This window comes from Rutilus rutilus, assembly GCF_951802725.1.
Source record: "Rutilus rutilus genome assembly, chromosome: 3".
NCBI classification, from domain to species: Eukaryota; Metazoa; Chordata; class Actinopteri; order Cypriniformes; family Leuciscidae; genus Rutilus; species Rutilus rutilus.
In genome coordinates, this window is record NC_140211.1 from 52,657,216 (window position 1) to 52,678,267 (window position 21,052).

The following is a 21,052-nucleotide window of genomic DNA, read 5'->3' on the forward strand; positions in this document are numbered from 1 at the left end:
AAACAATTTATTCAAGTTTATGCTTAAAACAAGAAAAATAATGGCAGTCAAGTATAGTGACTAAAAAATCTTTTCATACACAATTTTAATTATCTCTCTCTTTATACACACACACATAAATACATACGCTATTTATATATATTTGTAAAAAAAATATTTGTTTTTGGGTTTTTTGGTGTTGCCTACTTCCAAAATTTTGCAGAGTATACTATTAAAGGTACAATAGGTAAGATTTGTGTAATAAAATAACCAAAAATCACTTGCACAGTGTAATATATTGCAGTTAATATCCCAAAAGTTCCCAAAGATTTTTAATTTCAAATAATGAAATTATTTTTAAATAATGGCTCGTGTCCCTGGTCATTGTCGCCTGTCAATGACGTAATATCCGCGCTATCCCTGGTTTCTGCTACTGCCATAGTAACCATGGTGACAGACGTGGACAACTGCGTTATGTCTAGCGGCACGCTCACGCTCTTGTTGTTTCGTTCAAACATTATGGACCATGGCAAGCAGACTTTGGGACAAAAAGAGAACTAAAACGAGGATCCATAAACATTTAATTCATCTAATAAACAGACCTGTGTAAATAGTATTTCTGCACTTGCGGGTAGTTCGGCAGAATGAAATGTCCTTATTCCTTTGTATCCGCGGATATCTGTCTCTCATTAGCAATCGCAATCTGCAGAAAACAAATGTATTCACTCATCCATAAACATTATTAGATCCATCAGCATGACGACAAGTTCCATAATTCCGCTTATGCGTCATCAACCTACGCCTTTGTCATTGTAAGAGGTTAGCGACCCCTAGTGGCGAAAAAAATAATACATATTGTAGCTTTAATAAAGACAGTAAAAGGAAACTGAACCCAGAGTATGAGATAGTGACACGTTTTTATTAGTAACGTGCACAGGTCTATGGACTCCTTGTGTCCCAGGAAGCTGCCTTGAGACTTAACAAGTGTTTGATTGATGAGAACAGAATTAACATTATCTGACAGGTGCACAGAGAAACCAACAAGGCCTTGAGTAAAAAAAAGGTGTCTGTTGCTCAGTCAGCTCTTCAATACAATGAAGTACAAGTTTTATAAATTCAAGTCTTGTCATTATTACATTTTCAGGAAGGAAAAAAATACATTGTAAAAAGGCGCCCAAGTGGTAGGATTTCATAACCAACCACATACATTCTTGTAGAGAAGAATTAGAGCAGAAAGGCTTAAAATCTGTCGTTTAGCTTCGTCAAAGCACATTTTCTATTACGTCCTCCCTGATAATCATGAAAAATTCATTTACTGCCAAAACTAAAATAGGATGACAATTGACCAGAATAAAAAAAATAAAGTAAGAATTTGCTGCAGAATATGGATAATACTATCTTCCACATTCTGAATTTGGACAGGTCTACCATACAGAAGTCGTTAAAACCCATGTTTTCCAAGACAGTACCTCAATAATAGCATACACAACTCTACAACAATAACCCCCAACTCGTCTGTGGCATCAATAGTTTTTCCAGTGAACTATTAGATGTTCGTGTCTGTGGCTTTTTTAGCCAGTCTGTTTAGTAGATCTCTTCGTTTGCGCCACCTTTAGAAGTGAGGTATGACGTCCCAAACGTTTTTATCTTGCTTCAGTATCCAGCCACTCCATATCTTCAAATAATTAAAAAGAAAAACAGCAGATGTCCTCATACACACACACATAGCACAAACATGACTCGCACACGATCAGCATAGGTAGAACTGTAAGGCAGAGACTCCATTCTGAAGAAAAAAAAAAAAAAAAAAAAAACGTAGGCAAAAAAGCTTCCTGAAACATCCGAAAGTTTGCCTTTTCCATCCCCTTTGAGTTCAGGATTGACTCTCCTCCTGATGGACCTCATGTAAGGCCGTTTTTGGAAGGCGATGAGTCAAGGGTCGAGGGAGAATGATCAGGCGGATGTCAGATAGGGAAGCAGTTCGACAAAACGAAACAAAAACAAAAAAGAACGGACTTGAAGAAAGCCCTCGGTCGGATGATCACCAGAGTCGATGCTGGTGGAGATTTCTGCTCAGGACGGACCGTACGTCTGCGGTGAACCTGAAGAGGGAACACATAATGAAGAGGTGCTATGAGATTTCAAGTGAACAGCATAAAAATTGTTCCATGTTTTAAGATCCTTACCTTAGTGCATCCAGCATGGGCAGCAGGTTAAGAAGTGCTGTGTCACTGGGGTCACTAAACCATGACTTTATAGGTATTGCATTATCTGTGGGTCAGAATAAAAGAAATGCAGAAAACAATTACACATTCTGGAGGAAAACTACTTTTTCCTCAGTAGACCTTTTATAATAAATGGGTTTTCAAGAAAACTTGGGTGTCTATACGGTAGAAAGGTGAAATCATTTCTGAAATCGGTGCTACCTGACTAGAGAAAACAAAGATAAAAGGCTGTCATCTTCCCTTTTGCCAAATAGGTAGGAAACAGGTAATAACAAGTAGGAAAACACCCATAATGCACTGGGCATGTTGTCGTCCAAGGCCACAAGTCTGTTATTGGATAGGCTTGACCAGTCAAATACTAGGAAATACTTCTTAGCAAACTTTTAGACAACAGTGTTGACTTGTGTTGTTCCTGGGTGCAAGAATGCAAAGAATAAACGTTTATTTTCGGTTTCCAGAGAAGCATCCAGAGTGTTGTAGGCAGAAGCTAAAGGCTGCAAAGGATAGGAAACATGGAGACGACGGGACACTGCGATGGAAAATCTGTAAAAATGTGTGTAGTCTACATTTTAAACTGAATGACTATGAACACAGTGTTTTAGATGAAACAGACGAGAGGGAAAAAACGAAAGAAACCGCCATTTCATCCGTTCATTTAGAAAAAGAGGAACGGGGAGCGCACCTTCTGCCAAACCAAGCGAAACAAAATGCCATCATGTAGGCTGTTGCCATAGTATTTTTACAACGATACTGTTTAACGAGTAGATGAACCCTCTGTCGATCCGACTCTCAGTGGGCGGGGATACAAAAACGTGGAAGTGTAATCTGTAGTTTTCACGAAAGCTCTGGAGCTGTCAAATGGACTTTTGCTGACAAAATAAACTGGAATTTCTCAGTCCAGGTAACACAGAGAAAAAGAAACACTGTTCATTTATATACACTACCGTCATTGTACCAATACAAAGCGGATTGAAAATCGGCAAATCTACAGTACAGGTCAAAAGTTTGGAAACATTACTATTTTTAATGTTTTTGAAAGAAGTTTCTTCTGCTCATCAAGCCTGCATTTATTTGATCAAAAATACAGAAAAAAAAATGTAATATTGTGATATATTATTACAATTTAAAATAATTGGTTTTCAATTTATTATACTTTAAATTATCATTTATTTCTGTGATGCAAAGCTGAATTTTCTTTTTTAGGATACTTTGATGAATAAAAAAAACAAAAAAAACAACAACAACATAAATATAAAAAGAAAAGAAGCAAATGTTTTAAAAATAGAAATCTTTTGTAACAACAATATACACTTCTGGTCAGTAATTTGGGGTCAGTAATTGTTTTTCTTTCTTTTTTGAAATAAATCAATACTTTTATTCAGCAAGGATGTGTTAAATTGAAGTGATAGTAAAGAATTTATTTTGAATAAATTCAGTTCTTTTTAACCTTTTATTCATCAAATATATTAGGCAGCAGAACTGTTTCCAACACTCATAATAAATCAGAATATTAGAATGATTTCTAAAGGATCATGTGATAGACTGGATGTCACATGTGACACTGAAGACTGGAGTAATGATGCTGAAAATTCAGCTTTGCATCACAGGAATAAATTATTTTTTAAAGTATATTCAAATAGAAAACTATTATTTTAAAGTTGTAATATTTCACAATATTACTGTTTTTTTTTTCTTCTGTATTTTTGATCAAATAAACGCAGCCTTGATAAGCATTAGAGACTTCTTTCAAAAATAAAAAAAAAATCGTAATGTTTCCAAACTTTTGACCTGTACTGTATATCTATACATTTGTGACTAAATGGGCGGTTACATTTATCATTGTTGATCACATGGATTCGCTGCACTGAACAACAGAAATCTGCTTGGTTTGAAAGTGACTTGCATCACTACACTATAGACAATGACAACAGACAATGGACCTTTTTTGTGAGTGAAATTTCTCTCATGTGACCAGAGCAGTAAAATGTGTTTTATTCAAGACCAAGCTATTCATTTATTGATCAGTTCTTTCTAAAGTGATGTTTAAATTGGTATTGACTGACTGCTGTTTTTCTATTTAGTCATTTACTTTGCACCCTAAAGTTCAGATGTTCATTATATGTATGTGTATGATCAATTTCAACTTCAAAAGTCAACTTTATAATTTACTTCCATAATGTAATGCATTACAGAGTAAAATTCATTCGAAAAAAATAGGGGAATTCATCAGGAATTGACTATATAATATGATATATAAATCCTATATATGATATTAAATCCATGGCATACATTACTGTGATGCTGAGCATGCTAAACACGGTGAGGCTGAAATGGCCTAAAGTACACAACCACAGATATCATGCAGTGAGACCAGCTGGGCAACTGCTCACACACACAAGTTAATCCTGCAAAGAAGCAGTGCAAACTACAGCGCGTTGTTATAGTCTTACCTGGATGACTGCGATATGCCCCTGGCGAGTTGTCAAGAATGACTACACTTGATAAGTCATCATGTACAACGGACAGGTCTTTAATATAACTACCTGAATCCAGTGTACAGTGCTGCACAAGATAAAGAAACGGAGAGTGTTGTTGAAATATATCCGTGACTAATGTCTGCCTTTTCCATATTTCTCATAGGAAAGGTTTAAGAACAATGAAATGTAAAGAGTTTCAGTGGTTACCTGTCTGTAGTATCTTCTTTTTAGGATTCCCTTGTTGTTATCCAGCTTATCAGCTACTGCAGAGCCATAGATCTCCATACTAGCAGTGAACACTACTAACTCATACCACTGACTGACCACCTCTAAGAAGAAGTCGACATGCGGCCTTTTATGTACAAAGAATCTGACTGGGTGTTTGTCTATTACCACCTGAAAAAAAATGACAGTTTACATGAGAAAATGAAAGAGACACTTGGGTGAAAATAACAGCGATTCACGATTAATCGAGAGGCATTTTAATAATGTTAATAATCAGGGCTGTACAGTGCGACATACAAAAAATTGTTCTGCACGATGAAAACTTACCACAGTAACACGCGTGTAAGACAGACCAGTTTGTTTGTATGATGTGAGAGTTTGTTTGTTTCCCACTCATATGCCCTGCAGCTTTCATAGTGATGAAACGAGAGCCATTTCATGCATATCACGTTATATAAATACATTTGCGCAACGAAGTAGCTACTGCTTAAAGTTTCCTGACACAGAGGGATAAACAAACATGCATGATTGAGAAACAGCACAGAACATATTAAGCGCAATAAGAAAAATAACTCAAAGCGGTACATGTGCACTGACTCGAGCCTTGTTTTACTTTGACCTAGCATCGCTGACTCGCTTCTCTAGGTCACATGCTCGCAGTTTTACTATTTTCTGAAATTTCTGATTTTTGGAAAAATAAATACTCTAACCAACAACTATTAGATTTTTTTATTAAGAAACTTATAGTTTTTGTCTTTATGGTTCTGTTTACACCTGGTATTAAGATGCATTTTGGTCAATCGGATCACAAGAGGACAACACTAAATACAGGTGTAAACGGGGTCGAAAACGTTTTGAGCTTGTCCACTTTCGACCACTTCCAGAGGTAGTCAAAAACACATTTGACCGGATTGCTTTCGTAGTGTAAACGCTCATGTGGTCGAATGTGTTCGAACAGCCACAAAAGACAGTCTCTCCGTCTACTGATCTAATGCGTGAACATTATGGGAAGCGCGCTAGCCAGACGGGATTTAAACTTTATCGGCTGGAGACCCAAGTTTGGTGTGAAGACAAAAAATGTACCAAGCACAATGTTCTCTCACCATTCCTGATTTCTAACACGCACTCAGCGTTCGACGTGTTCTTGTGGCTGTCAGAGCAGAAACGAAAGCTGATGCTCTCCGGATGTTTTTCAGTCATCCCTGGTCACGTTCATATGTAAATTGCACGAGCTTAGTTTGTCCATTAGATCGAAAGGTCTATTTTGTCCATTTACCCGCCCATAGACCCTCCCCTCAGAGAAATCAGGACATAAGTGGTTGAAAGTGGACAAAAGAGACGGATTAAAACACCAGGTGTAAACAGGAATGTGTCTGTCTCGTCTACTATGTCAAGCATGTAGGGCTGTGGTGATAACCGCAATTTTGTAATACTGACAAGCCAACTGCAGAGGAATGCAAGCAGCCGTTATGTTCACATGTCCTTCTTGTTTTACACTTCATGCATTTGTCATGAATGTTGAACAAGTTAATAAAAATAACAAGAGTGACGAATGTATTTTTTTTTTTTATTAAGACTCCATGTACCATTGTACCATTTAATTGGTATTACACCAATTCAATATCCCCAGAATATCCCCAACTGAGCAAGCCAAAGGCAACAGTCGGTTCCTTGCCACTGTTGCCTTTGGCTTGCTCAGTTGGGGATATTCTGGGGATATTTAATTTGATTTTATCAATCAATAAATTCCACTAGAAACAAACCTTGTTGTATTATTTTAATTTAATACTGTGAAGCTGCTTTGATACAATCTGTATTGTGAAAAGCGCTATACAAATATACTTGACTTGACTTGACCATTGTGATTTGTACAGAGGCTCTGTAGATTTGGACTAAACAAGCAGCAAGTGAGAGAGATCGACTGACCGTGTGCGATTACCTGCGTCTTTCCTTCTTCAGATGAAAAAATGTGTGTATCTCTCAGATTATAATAAGATTAATAATAAAGATATTAGGATTTCAGATATATTATGTAAATATATTGAAGAATAATAGTGCAATATATAGCGCAGTTAATAACTTTCCTGGGAAAATATGCTCATGAAAAATGGGCTCTTTGTTAAGTATAGTTTTATGAGACTTCTATTCATATTTATTTCATTTACTTTGGTCCATAAACTCAAAAACAGCAGAATAAATTATCACCCACCCCTAAACAGGAGTGAATGATAACATAATTAGCATACATACAGCGGGGGAAATAAGTATTGAACACGTCATCATTTTTCTCAGTAAATATATTTCCAAAGGTGCTATTGACATGAAATTTTCACCAGATGTTGGTAACAACCCAAGTAAGCCAGACAAACAAAGAAACAAACAAAAATAAGTTCAGAAATTAAGTTATGTGTAATAATGTGAAATGACACAGGGAAAAAGTATTGAACACATGAAGAAAGGGAGGCGCAAAAAGGCATGGAAAGCCAAGACAACTGCTGAAAACTTACAGTAATTAAAAAGCAATCCAGCCCCCTGTCAGTGGAAATTAATAACAGCTGGTTCAGTCCCAAATGATGGCCTACAAAAAGGTCTCATTGCCAAGGTGTCACACAAGACACATTTCATGATGAGTAAAAGCGAAGAGCTGTCTCAAGACCTTCGCAACCTAATTGTTGCAAAACATAATGATGGCATTGGTTATAGGCGCCATTCTAAGCTTCTGAATGGTCCAGTGAGCACTTTTGGGGCCATAATACGGAAGTGGAAAGACAATAATTTCACCATAAATTTGCCTCGACCAGTGCTCCTCGCAAGATTTCTGATAGAGGAGTGAAAAGAATAATCAGAAGAGTTGTCCAAGAGCCAACACCAATTGTATGGTGTTTTTAGGGTAATGTGCACTGCCATTTCTCCTCCAAACATGGTGTGTATTATGGCATCCAAACAGTTCAATTTTGCTCTCATATGACCACACTATATTCTCCCAGTATTTCACTGGCTTTTCCAAATGTTGTGCAGCAAACTTTAAAAGAGCTTCAACATGCTTTTTTTTTCAGTAATGGAGTCTTGCGTGGTGAGCGTGCATACAGGCCATGGCGGTGGAGTGCATTACTTACTGTTTTCTTTGAGACAACAGTACCTGCTATCTGCAGGTCTTTTTGAAGCTCTCCACAAGTGGTCCTTGGCTCTTGGACAACTCTTCTGATTATTCTTTTCACTCCTCTATCAGAAATCTTGCGAGGAGCACTGGTCGAGGCAAATTTATGGTGAAATTATTGTCTTTCCACTTCCGTATTATGGCCCCAAAAGTGCTCACTGGACCATTCAGAAGCTTAGAATGGCGCCTATAACCAATGCCATCATTATGTTTTGCAACAATTAGGTTGCGAAGGTCTTGAGACAGCTCTTCGCTTTTACCCATCATGAGATGTGTCTTGTGTGACACCTTGGCAATGAGACCTTTTTGTAGGCCATCATTTGGGACTGAACCAGCTGTTATTAATTTCCACTGACAGGGGGCTGGATTGCTTTTTAATTACTGTAAGTTTTCAGCAGTTGTCTTGGCTTTCCATGCCTTTTTGCGCCTCCCTTTCTTCATGTGTTCAATACTTTTTCCCTGTGTCATTTCACATTATTACACATAACTTAATTTCTGAACTTATTTTTGTTTGTTTCTTTGTATGTATGGCTTACTTGGGTTGTTACCAACATCTGGTGGAAATTTCATGTCAATAGCACCTTTGGAAATATATTTACTGAGAAAAATGATGACGTGTTCAATACTTATTTCCCCCGCTGTACACAGTATGCATGATGAACTATGATTGTTTTCAGAAATGGTAACAGGCGTTTCATACTTGTGCTATAATTGCTATAAAACTTTTAACATATCATAGCAATATTCAAAAAAAGTTAACGTACAGCCCTGATAATAATAGTCTATAATTATTATTATTATATTTTTATATGTAATATTTTATATAGCTTTTTATACATTTAATAAATATTATTAATTTATACTTTAATATAATATTAATTTATAATATAAAAAAATAGTATTTAGTTTTTAATTTATTTAAGAAAAATCTTTATTTTGTAAGAGCAACAAAGAGCAGCTGCTATTTTATTTAACTATTTTAGACTATACTAGTATAACTAGAAATACGTAACCGTAAATGGACATTTCGATGAATTTGCCTGGCCTGGAATCACAATACCTGATATTTCTAGCTTTTTAATGAGCGCTGGTCTATAGATGTGCATTTTATAGTGCAAATTGAATGTACTCTGTAACAAAAATGTTTCATCTTACTTTGAGGATGAAGTCTGGCGGTGTACCAGGCCGTACTGTAGGTCTGAGGACTCCATCGTGATGCGAGTGGATCAATGTCTCGTCAAGATCTAAAACTAGGATCTTCCGCTTAACGGTGTCTGAACATGAATGCAAACACAAATTGACAGGTCAGTCAACGTATATGAAAAGACTTCCCACAAACACAACACTGTCTCAAAGACAAGTAACACTCAGATTGGGCATGTTAAATCTCACCGGAAGCTTTGTGTTGTCATAATAATCACGTATAAAACTTGAGGAGAAGAAAAGATATACTCACTGAGTCGGTTTCTGGAAATGGGGGACAATGGTAAAATGTCATATCGCACCGTTTGATACTGGATTATCTAGAACAGGAAGAAGACAAAACAGGAAACAGTCCACCTCAGTACAGCACAGTGCATGACACGTGTAATGCAGCAAAGGACATTTTCACAGATTATTTAGCAAGACATAATGGTTTTAATGGAACATTTAGGTCTGCATTTATTAACTCTGAACTGTTCAGAACTCACTAGTCTCTAACGACAAGTGAATAAAGACAATTTAAACATCACATGAAAGCACAATAAAGAAAGCTTGTCTATCACTGCTGAAGCAGGTCGAACTTTACATTATCCAGAATTTAAATAAATAAATAAATAAAAAGTACAGTAAATTTAAAAATACAGGTTGTATTAAAAATACTGTTGACTATCTATCAATCCAACCATTAATCCAATATTTCTTTATCTATCTATCCATCCATCTATCCCATATTTCTCTATCTATCTATCTATCTATCTATCTATCTATCTATCTATCTATCTATCTATCTTCACATATTCCCCCTTCAAAATAGTTTTTGGTGAACTTTAAATGTATGACTGTTAATGCCATGTACTTAATTTTTGTTATTAATATTTTTCAAAAAAAAATTGTTTATATTTATTAAAAAAATATATATATATTTAATTAAATATTACTATTAAACATTGGCTGTAGGGTGCTTCTGCTCTCCATATTCAAGATTGGCAAACAAAAATAATAATAAAATAAATATATGGATAAAGAAATAATCATATTCATGATATATAATCAATATCGGCTGATCATTCAAATTTACTATAGAAATCTCCATGTTTATTAAAAGTCTAGGCCCAGAAATTGACAATTTAGCCGATAATACAGGGTTTCCGTGACCGTGAGAACCCTAAATTAGTCAAAATGAACTTAGGAGGTGTCCTGGACTTGACAACTGGTCAATTAGCCGCTTACTCAAGTACGCAACCTTCAGGAAATGAACTGAGCTCAAACTCAGATCACTGTCTCTTTAAGAGGTCCGAGACCCTCTGCTTCAGTCCAGCACTCACCACAATGTGGATACTCTTCCTCTCTTTCTCCAAATCCCTCTCTTCTGAGCTATCTTTAGCTCTCCCAGCTGTCTAAAAGCGTCAGAGGAACTTCGGAGAGAACAGCCGAGCGAAACTGCCAGGGTGACTTTGAAAAGGGGGCTGTTTATTCCCAACTTGCATTAGGCCTCAATAAGGACTCATTCATAATATCAGGTCAGGTTGAATCGACCCGATGCTTGCATGATTGTAAAGCATGTTCAGAGAAGTGTCCGCTACTCCGGCACCCATATCAGAGTCCCAGACGAGTAATACTTCTATAATTGCGTCTTAATGATCATCTTAAAGATTATTATACAACTGGCTCGCCAAAGCCTGTTGTGCACAGGGGGATTACAGCCTGTTTTCCTAGTCAAAGTGTTTACATACTCTGAGCTAAAGCATGTGACCCATTTGTCAGCTACTTCTTAAAAACCAAAACCTACTGGATAATATTCACATATTATTATTAGTATATTATCCTCTATTTTTATTAATATTATTAAAAATGGTTTTTGATTTATCCATCTTACCCTGATCATTATTGCTTTAGGCTCACAGTAAAACATCATATATACATTTTAGTTTAAGGTTCTTTCTCTTAAACTTATTTTAATTCGTATCAACTATTTAAGTTTTTCCATCAAATATTTATATTTTTATTTAAGCTCGATTTTAATTAAAATCTTGTTTTCAATAGTTTTAGTAAAAAGAATAACACTGGTTGCAAATAATTAAAGTTATTTAAAATGAAAACAACTCATTTTGGTGTCAAGTCTTATTTTACACTAATGGTACATGTTCGGGCCGTTTATTAACGCTTTACGCCACAGTAAAGTGTCACATTTACCAATTTAAGGAGTTGCCAACTCTGTTGTCATTAGTTTGTAAATGTCAGTGTTTAATGGAATCAGTGTAACACGTTATTCTTCATAACCAGCAAACAAGTTGTGCAGTTACCAACTATGTCTTAATGGACATGTGTCTCTCTAATGAATCACAGACCACTTGCACAGAATAAACATGGGGAACACTTTATTTTAATGTATCCCTATTACTGTGTAATTACACATTTAAGTACTGAGTAATAGCAATTAACTACATGTACTTACTATAGGGTTAGGATTTGGGGTTACACTTTATTTTAAGGTGTCATTGTTACAGTGTAATTATATATTTAAGTACTGAGTAATATTAAGCACCTACATGTACTTACTATAAGGTTAGGGTAGGATTAGGGTTCGGTTGAGGGTTAGTCGCAGGTAATTATTATGCATAATCTACTGTTATTACTACGGTAATAACATGTTACATAATTATGTAACAAGGACACTGTAAAATAAAGTGTTACCGGATTTGGTTTAGCTGCATGAAATTATGCCTAATTTATAACGTTAGTTACTATAGTAAATACATGTAACGTGTAACAAAGACACTACTTTATTAACATCTAGGAGATTGAGAACGTTTCCAGACAGGTGTCTGCTTTCCCTTCAGACACCTGCATGAAAGTTCAGTGCCATGTCACGAAACAAAAGTTGCTCACACATGAAAAGGACACTCACCGTTCGTATGTGCTTCCTGAGGATGTATAAGAAGAAGCTCCACAGCCTGGATGTCACGCCGAGGAAAGTGCGCACACCGAGCAGACATTGGCGGGTCTTTAGCATGTCAACCATAACACCAGAGTCCGTGAGGTGTGATTTACACCGCTGACAAGAGCAACACAACACACCTGTGGAAATAAGATCCTGCCAACCATTCACAACTTCACACCTCACGCGTCTTGATACGATTCAAACAAACGTGTGAAGGGTGCTAAAGTGCAGCGTTTGCAAAACAAAAGTGCGTGGGTTAAATATCACTTGGTGAATGTCTTTATCTTTAGAGAGGTAACGTTAGTTTCTCTGTCCGGCTCCTTCAAATGCTCGCTGGCTAAAGGTGGTCAAACAAACTGGAGTGTCGAACAAATGTCTCCGTTCTGCCAAAAGCCACGCGGAGTGCGACTGTCCATCTGCTGCAACATTAAAACCAACGCTTCTTTTTGATAATCTTTGAGAAAGCGAAAAGAAAAAGCGTACAATTTCTCAGCGCCGAGAACAGTTTAAAGCCAATACGGTAGAGCAACACGGGCCGCCATCGCTTCCCTGACGTCACTTCCGCGAAGAGACATAAAGTTTGTGCTCACGTGGCCGCGGCGTTTTTCAAAAAGACTTTTGAGTTCCCATTCAGTGCTCGCCTCTCACCAGTGAGAATTCAAACCGTAGGAAGCTTCCACAATTTTCTTGTCATTTAATTTATTTTACTTATGACAGTGGTGAAGTAAAAACAAACAAACAAAAAAACAAGTCCTTATTTTTTGTGATATTAAATTATTAAAATGAACAAACAAAAGATTTAGAGTAGTGTTGAGATTTTTTTGATAATCTTTTGAATTTGCTCACCAAAAGATTACTTCAGAAGCCCTTTAAAGTCCCCATGAAATCAAAATGTAACATTCTTTTCAAAATATTGGAGTATTTATTATAAATAATCCATGCACATCCGTTTTTTTATTCGTATGGCTTAATCTTTAATCAAAATAACTTCCCCTCCCTCTTGCAGCAACATCTACTGGTGAGTGGGCGGGACAACCTGTCACTCACATGAGATCGACCAATAGCAAACCACAACAATCCAACCATCCAATCAATTCACCATAACAATATCAAGCCCCTCCCTACATTATTTTCTTGTTCGAGAAGCCGTTTCTCATGCCGTATTTAAGCATGTTACGCCAGTAGTTGGTGACAAGCGAGTGTCTTTTTCTGTTACTAACTTAATTGATTTGTTATATTTCACTGGCAAAAAACGGCCAATGTCTATTGTCAGTGTAACGATGTATGAAGCACAGCTCATACAGAAATCACTTTCCAAACAAGAAGCTTTCTGTTGGTCAACACACATTAGATCCAATGAGGTTCATTCTATTGTTACGCAGTATGTTTGAGCTTCAGCGAGAACCAACCAGGTTTGTTCTCGCAGGTCAAGCAGATTCGGTTGAGCTTCTGTTTATGTCCGCTGATCAATGTTTAAATGTGAATAAAAGTCTACATTTAATCTGTTCATCATATAAAGTGATCGTGTCTCTTCAGAAAATTTTGACTAAACCACTCAATTCATATGGATTAGTTTTATGATCTCTTTATGAACTTTTTGTAGCGTCAAAGTGGTAGTTGCGTAGCTGTCAATGAAGGGACAGAAAGATCTCAGATTTCATCAAAAAGATCTTCATTTGTGTTCAGAAGATGAACGAAAGTCTTACAGGTTTGGAACAACATGAGGGTGAGTAATTAATGAAAGAATTTTCATTTTTTTGGTGAACTAACCCTTTAATCACACTGGTCAACAAAGCTTAAGTCAAAAATGTGTACAATTTGTATGTATGATGGACTTTCAATATAATTTTATTGATCATTTATTGTACTTTATTTTGTTTGGAGCATGTCTGACCTCACATGGCACAAAGTTTGGGTATGGGTATCATCCCATGAGCTTTGTTCAAGATCTCCACCAACAAGTGAAAAGCTGCATGTCTACAACACGTATATAAAAAACCCAGAATGAAATAAACTGTACAAAATGAGCTTAGTGATAAGTCAAGAATAGTCATAATTGGGGAATTATGCTTAAATATTATTAAACCAGTGCTTGAAAATAAGTGCTTTATCCACAAATACAAAAACTGCATAACATTACTAAGAAGTTCATCAATTTATGTCAAAATAAAATCCTCAAACCTGGTCTTGTAATAGCTGAGAACAAACTGACTATTTGATTCATAATAAAAATAAAGAACCATAAATAAATAATTTTTAAAGATGGATTTGACATTCCCAGATTTAGGACATGATGTGGACTGTCTTCATTCACACATCAAGATCATCATCTGGATCCTCCTCATCAAAGTCATCGTTGGCATCAGGCTCGTACATGATCCGTCCCGAGCCAGGAGTCGGCCTCAGAAGAGCTGATTTTCTGGGGGGGGGGGAAACAGATTACACTGCAGCATGAAAGCCTGAACTTCTCAGAACATCAAAATTGTTCAGATCTTGGTGACACTTTATTTTACAATTTCCTTGTTACATATTTTACATGTACCAATATAACAGTAAATACCTATAACAGTAAATTATACATAATTACATGTAACTAATCCTAAACCAAACCCTACAGTAAGTATATGTTGTTAATATGTTTAGTCAAACTATAACAAGGGCACCTTAAAATAAAGTGTAACCCAGATTTTTAGTTTTTAATTAAATAATTCGTTTTGTTTTACAACCAGTATTTTTATTGTCAACTAAAACTATGAAAAATGGGTTTTGTTCATTGAAATAAAGTAAAATATAACAATTAGATAAAAAACAAACTTGGAAAAAAATAAATAACTTACTAGAAATGGTACCTTGGCAATTAACTGAAAATGTATAAAACTAACTAATACAAATTTAAGTAGTAAAATTGCTAAAACTGAAATATATTTTAATCAATACAAAATACAAAAATAAAAATGACAAAAGCACAAAAATAAATACTAAAACTTTAAACCGAAAACATAAAAATAAAGAATTTAAAATATTAATAAATATATAAATGGTATATAAATATTACCAAAGACTATATATCTAAATATCTATCTATCTATCTATCTATCTATAGAAAGATTGAATATTAGAGAGTGCACTAATATTACTATGAATGGGAGAAAGTGCAATGCACAATATGGCGGAATAAGTCCCGCCTCCTAAATAAAAGAGCCAATCGCCGATTGGTAAAGTCGTTTGGTGTGTTCGACATCTGGGGCATGTTCAAGCTCAAACCGGTGCACAACGTTTTGCTACGGTTTCCGGGTTGAACGAAATGTTTGAGATACGTTTTCTCTTGTTTGGTGGATGTGTCAAATATGTCAGCCCAATCAGCAGCAACATGTAAATAAACCACGCGGTATTAAAGCGGCAGTTCGCACAATGGGTCCAAGTAAAGTCGTTTACAAATGTGTCCGCTGCAGTTCGGTATGTACGCAACAACTGAAGATATTAAGAAGACATGTTTGTCGTAAGAGTTTTATAGTCAAAATATAGCATATCAACAGTGATCAACAATAATGATAAGCCTAATACTCACAATAAAAATAATAACGGTCATATAGATCATAACACAGTCTCAGAGGTAAGAAGTGGATTATCCTTCACCTGAAATGTTTGTCTTTTCATCCTGAAATGCGAGGCAAATGTTGGATCACAATAATTAGGAACCACAGTTTCCACAAATCCCTTCAACTCGATTGGGATGTTCTTTTATTCTGGACAGCAAGGGCAGTGACTGTCACATTGAGCGTATTTTGCAGTATTAACCATGTATTTATACCGATTTCATCAGGCCCTGAAAATTCTTCAAAAAGAACACAAAGAATGGCCTTCTCAGCTGCCATAGTTGCAACTCTTGCGTCATCAGAACAGGGTGTTCAACGCACCACAGTTTCCTTTTAAAAAACGTTTTGCAACTTTTTGTCGGGGCTGAACGCAACCCAAGCCTATTGTGTTACTCCAGCTGCTGTTAGAAGCTCCGGTTTAGAAAAAGTCAGTGTTCTGAGACGAGCGCTTAGGACTGCACATGTGCTGGTCCATCCAAAAAAAAGAAGACGTTTTTTTGTCATGATTTAAGCTTTTAGAAACAAAATTGATGGCTGTTCATTTAAACAACAGCAGCGTTTTGGGGGCCTGAAACACAAAACTTTTCAAGACAGGTTTCGAAGTTTAAGTTTTTTGAAAACGATTCCGGTATCCTCTTCGTGTAAACTACAAGCGGTGACAACCATGCGCATGCGTATTACGTGTTCAGTCTATAACACTTTGTTTCTTTACAAAGTGACTTTGCCAACTACTGGCCTGGCAGCAGAATACAGCTGCTGTATTTTTTTTATGTTTTCGCTGATCCTTGTGAACGGGAATCATTTCGACAATGTTGATGTCTGTACGCAAAAAACATTTCTGTTTCGTACATCTTTGTCTTGTAAACATACCCTGAAATAGCTGCCCAAAAGGTGTTTCAAAGATAGTCGCCGAGTGAAATGACTTGCCTGATTGACTTTGATTTTACTAATGCTGCCTTCACGTGAATCGGAAATTTCCAACTTCCCACTTCTGAAGTTGTGATTATGAGCTCATCGCATTCAAGTGCATTGTTGTCAGAAAGAACAGAAATCTTTATTAAATATCATTTATTTGGCTTTATTAAAGCCAAAATGATATTTAGCTTTCCATTCATTGACAACCAATTAATCAACTAGAATAATGGTCAAATACAGGCTATTTTCTAATACAGTATGCTTAAATGACTATTCATATATGTAAATATGCACTAATGATAAGACAAGGCTGTTGTGGAAATAACTAATAAAGAATAGCAGTCGTTCTCCCCCCGGCCATGTTTAAAGTTTATGGCCCGCCCAACTCTGGGACTTGGGTATTAAAATTATCTCAGAGCTTGAGAGGGCGTTCATGCTACATTTTTAACTAGGAAACTCATATTTACGCTAATTCCGATAGCACAAGATAGCACTCTTTTCATCAATAGAGGTCTCTTACTTCTCTTTGCTAAATACAAATGGCAGCGCCACTTTCTCCTTGGCTCTTCTCTCCTCCTCAGACAGGCGTAGATTGAAGGTCAAGTTTGATGCTGGATCAGCCTGCTCAGATCACAGTGAAAGACAAAAAGTTACAACAAAAACCTCCATCTAAAGTCATTGAGAATCAAAGCGGCTTTGCTCACCTCTGCTTCTTTTTGCTCTTTCTGTACATGCCCGGGTTGACGGAGTTTGGCCCGTACAGAAAGGGTCACGTCCTCGGACACACTGAAATACTCTTCCTATAAATTGATTACACACTTATGATTTTAGTTTAGAATCACATGTTTATTCAGAGTAAAACCTCACGTCTTACCTCTTGCATAACTTTGCCTGACTTTGTGCGTCGTGTAGTCGTAGCCACTGCGTGATGTTCATTGTTTGCAGGTGCCACGGAGATAACAGTACTGGCTAAGTGGCTTACAATCCCTACAACACCTTGTAGATGCAAATCTGAATGCAGGAGACTGATAATAGTTTTAACATCTCCTCCTAGTGGTCAGTGGAAAAAACAAACAAGAGCATTATTTCCTAAGTCTTGAATTAGTCGACACTTAATGCCTGCTACAGACTGTGTGATTTCGGCAATCCTATAAGATCATTACAAATCACACTGTACGACATGGATCTAATAAACTTGGGTACGACATGTATGTAGACTGTACGATGATGACACCTATTGAATAGTAGGCTACGACACATAAAACGCCATCTGCATGCACCTTGTGGTAAACAAGTAGAGCAGGATGAATCTCTCTTTGGCAATTGTGGTTTTTATGTGCGCTGAAAAAAAAGAGGATAATATGGTCCTATAGATAATATATGGTCATTGCTAGGGAAAAGAGGCATGTCAATTTTGTAAATGGAGCGTCATGTTAAATTTTAGCGCCATGTTACGTTGATCATTACACCATTTCATGTAGCATTATTATTGGCTAGTCAGTAGAAATAGGTCGTAGAAGCAAACACACATGACGTAGGACCAGCGTTTAGGAGCCGCGACCACAGAAATCGCCACGATTGGTCATCTTTCGTCTGGGACAGCCGGAAATCACACAATGTGTGCCGGACATTAAAGGCAACGCAGTTTGTCAATGTGAGATGTTTCACCTTTTCTGAGCTCTTGAAGTCTTTGAGAGATGACAACAGGGTCATGATGTCTTAAAACCAATGAGAGTGAGTCAATAACAAGTACTGGTGCTTTGACATGCTGCGAGTCTTTGATGAGCTTAGTTATGTGTTGAGAAGTGAGCTGATCGACGGTGAAAGATGATCTGCACATCCAGCCGAGGGGATCAGGGAAACCCTTATGAAAATGAAGCCTTTAAAACACATGAGAAAGTATTTCAGTGGCAAAATAAATAAAATAAAATCCCCAAATAGACTGCATGTCTGTCCTGAATGGTAGTAAATTAATCAGTAATATACTAATATTACTAAAATATTACACTTTTGCTGTTGTTTATGCCCTTACAAAATGTGTTAATAAACAGTAGGGGGAAACAATTTGGTAAATACAAATAATAATAAATAAATAATATCCTACATAGTTAGCAAAATAATAATAATGCAAAATATAAGATAGCAAAATAACCAGGCTTATCAACTTAAAAATATAAATATTATTGATGTCAAAGGCTGTGCATATTATGGCACAAATTAATAAATGACATGGCTAATATTAATACTTTTACTGTTGTTTTTGCACAATATTTGTTAATTAACATCAGTGAAAAATAATGGGAAATGCAAAAAATATAAAGTAACTAACAATATCATGCATAGTTAAGGTAACAAAATAACTACCAGGCTTATAAACCTAAAACAAAACATATATATGTGGCACAATTTTTTGGTACAGGTTCTTCAGTCACTTGATACTTTGGCTATTATTATTAATAAAATATAAAATTTCTACTGCCGTTTAAGCAAAACTTAAAATAAAACTGCATATTTGAATTTCTATAAGTTAAGACTGTTTATTATCAACGGATTAGTCAGTAATACAGACATAATGGGGGAAAATGTGAATAACTTTGCTTTGCAGGTTTCTGCATTGCATTTTCTGCTTGTGCTCCTACAATTTTCTGCATTTAAAAAAAAAAAAAAAATTGTTTTGCATTGTTTCATTTTAAGGTGATTTTTGTTTCTTTTTGCACAATAAACTGTTTAATGTGGTGTTATGTCACCATTTGTAAAATCTTGAGTCCTGAGGCAAAACAGTTGAAAACCACTGCACTATGATATTTAAAGATTTTAAATTATGTGCATCCTAAATTACACACTGTCAGTACCATTTAATATTCATTTCTATGATGTTAGGTGCTTTTAGGTGTCATCACCATATGCATAAAAGCATGTCTCAACTTCAAGTCACAAATCAAGAATTAATCTCTCTCTCTCTCTCTCTCTCTCTCTCTCTCTCTCTCTCTCTATATATATATATATATATATATATATATATATATATATAATTTATTTTGCTCACTTCTGCACACAGCTTCTGTCCAAGCCAGCACACACTTCTGTTTCACTCGCCTCGAATCCCAGCACATGTACGTCCTCGCCCCTTTAACAGATTTGAACACAAACCAAACACTGTAACAACTTAATGTACGTCAATAAAAAAAAAAAAACGCCTTGCAGACAGGAACTTGCCTCTTCAATGCTGCATTAATAAAACACTTGAGGATGCCCCGACCTGAGCATTTGACAGTATCTGAAACGTACAAACATATACTTAGTATGTTCAGCAGTGTAGAAATGTACAAACGGGGTAAGAGTATCGATGTTACCTTGAATGAGTATGAATCCTCCAGCCTCTGCTCCCTGTAGCACATCTAGCAGCATGACTCAAACGCTCATATAAACACTATTTGCTAACAGCTAAACAAATCACTTTTGGGCTTGGCAAGCTACTGGATGGCTTATTAAACCAGCGCTATTGATTAAACATCTTAAAGACCCAAGTAGAAATCAAAACTCTTGGTTATATAAAATAGTTATGGTACAATTCACGATCAACACGAGTTTGATTACAGCGAATACTCAATTTCCCAAACGCACAGCGGCTACTTTCTTCTGCATCGCTGTTTGCAAACTTGAGTAATGCATTAACGCCACCTTCTGTGCTGTAGTGTGTAGCACTGGGTCCCTTGCATGAGGATGATCATGTTTGGTGGTCTCTCCAATGTCCATATAGCATCTAAAAGATTGAAAACCCCTGATCTCATCTAACACATTTGATAGGGATAGGGATAGTTCGCCCAAAAATAAAAATTCTGACATAATTTACTCAACCCTCAAGTTGCTCCAAAGCTGTATACATTTCTTTTTGAGAATATTTTGAAGAATCTGGTTTCCATTGACTTCCATAGTATGAAAAAAATAAAAATACTATGGAAGTCAATGGGGTCCATCAACTATTTGGTTAACCATATTCTTCAAAATATCTTCTTTTGTGTTCAGCAGAAGAAAGAAACTCATACAGGTTTGGAACAACTTGAGAGGGTGAGTTAGTGATTTTCATTTTTGGGTGAACTATCCCTTTAACCATGATTAGTGTTATCAGACTCGTTGTTTTTAACCCGGCTTTGTAGCCTCTATGTCTGAACAGCAAGGATATTATTTTTTTATCTAAGAGGCAGTAAAGCTTTTTAATTGTCTGTTTCCTCAAGGCCCAACATAATATTTATTGACAGCTCGACATTGCCCTCTAGTGATATTACACGGAACATGGGGGGAAACAGTTTGATTCACTCCTATCTATGCTCACT

The 21,052-nt window shown here is 36.3% G+C and overlaps 3 protein-coding genes across 4 annotated transcripts in view; all 3 read right to left on the minus strand.

The window, feature by feature from the left end:
• The window catches only part of hnf4b (hepatic nuclear factor 4, beta), a 457,854-nt gene that overhangs the window by 167,414 nt on the left and 269,388 nt on the right, over positions 1 to 21,052 (minus strand). The gene's annotated exons all lie outside the window — the stretch shown is intronic.
• On the minus strand, positions 878 to 12,862 carry ctdnep1b (CTD nuclear envelope phosphatase 1b). Of its 2 annotated transcripts, none has more exons than XM_084404001.1 (7): positions 12,175 to 12,862; positions 9,520 to 9,586; positions 9,219 to 9,337; positions 4,889 to 5,077; positions 4,655 to 4,766; positions 2,166 to 2,250; positions 878 to 2,081 (listed from the first exon to the last, which is right to left on the minus strand). In XM_084404001.1, exons 1-7 carry the CDS (start codon positions 12,286 to 12,288, stop codon positions 2,021 to 2,023), a joined length of 747 nt encoding a protein of 248 aa, XP_084260127.1. In that variant the 5' UTR covers positions 12,289 to 12,862; the 3' UTR covers positions 878 to 2,020. The 2 variants fall into 2 exon arrangements, with proteins under 2 accessions (XP_084260127.1, XP_084260128.1); XM_084404002.1 differs by having other exon boundaries at positions 4,748 to 4,766; positions 12,175 to 12,799.
• On the minus strand, positions 13,167 to 20,411 carry elp5 (elongator acetyltransferase complex subunit 5). Its single transcript, XM_084405595.1, has 8 exons — positions 20,072 to 20,411; positions 19,935 to 19,995; positions 19,765 to 19,845; positions 18,387 to 18,598; positions 17,593 to 17,768; positions 17,423 to 17,518; positions 17,239 to 17,339; positions 13,167 to 14,626 (listed from the first exon to the last, which is right to left on the minus strand). The coding sequence occupies exons 1-8, from the start codon at positions 20,124 to 20,126 to the stop codon at positions 14,518 to 14,520; spliced, it is 891 nt and encodes a 296-aa protein (XP_084261721.1). The 5' UTR covers positions 20,127 to 20,411; the 3' UTR covers positions 13,167 to 14,517.

Coding starts and splice junctions, on each gene's coding strand:
- ctdnep1b (XM_084404001.1), bottom strand. CDS start 12,288: ATGGTTGACATGCTAAAGACCCGCCAATGTCTGCTCGGTGTGCGCACT. Junction 4,767..4,888: donor AAAGAAGATACTACAGACAG/GTAACCACTGAA, acceptor TATCTTGTGCAG/CACTGTACACTGGATTCAGG. Junction 2,082..2,165: donor CCCATGCTGGATGCACTAAG/GTAAGGATCTTA, acceptor TTCCCTCTTCAG/GTTCACCGCAGACGTACGGT.
- elp5 (XM_084405595.1), bottom strand. CDS start 20,126: ATGCTGCTAGATGTGCTACAGGGAGCAGAGGCTGGAGGATTCATACTC. Junction 19,996..20,071: donor AGGATTCATACTCATTCAAG/GTAACATCGATA, acceptor TGTACGTTTCAG/ATACTGTCAAATGCTCAGGT. Junction 17,340..17,422: donor AAGAGCAAAAAGAAGCAGAG/GTGAGCAAAGCC, acceptor TGATCTGAGCAG/GCTGATCCAGCATCAAACTT.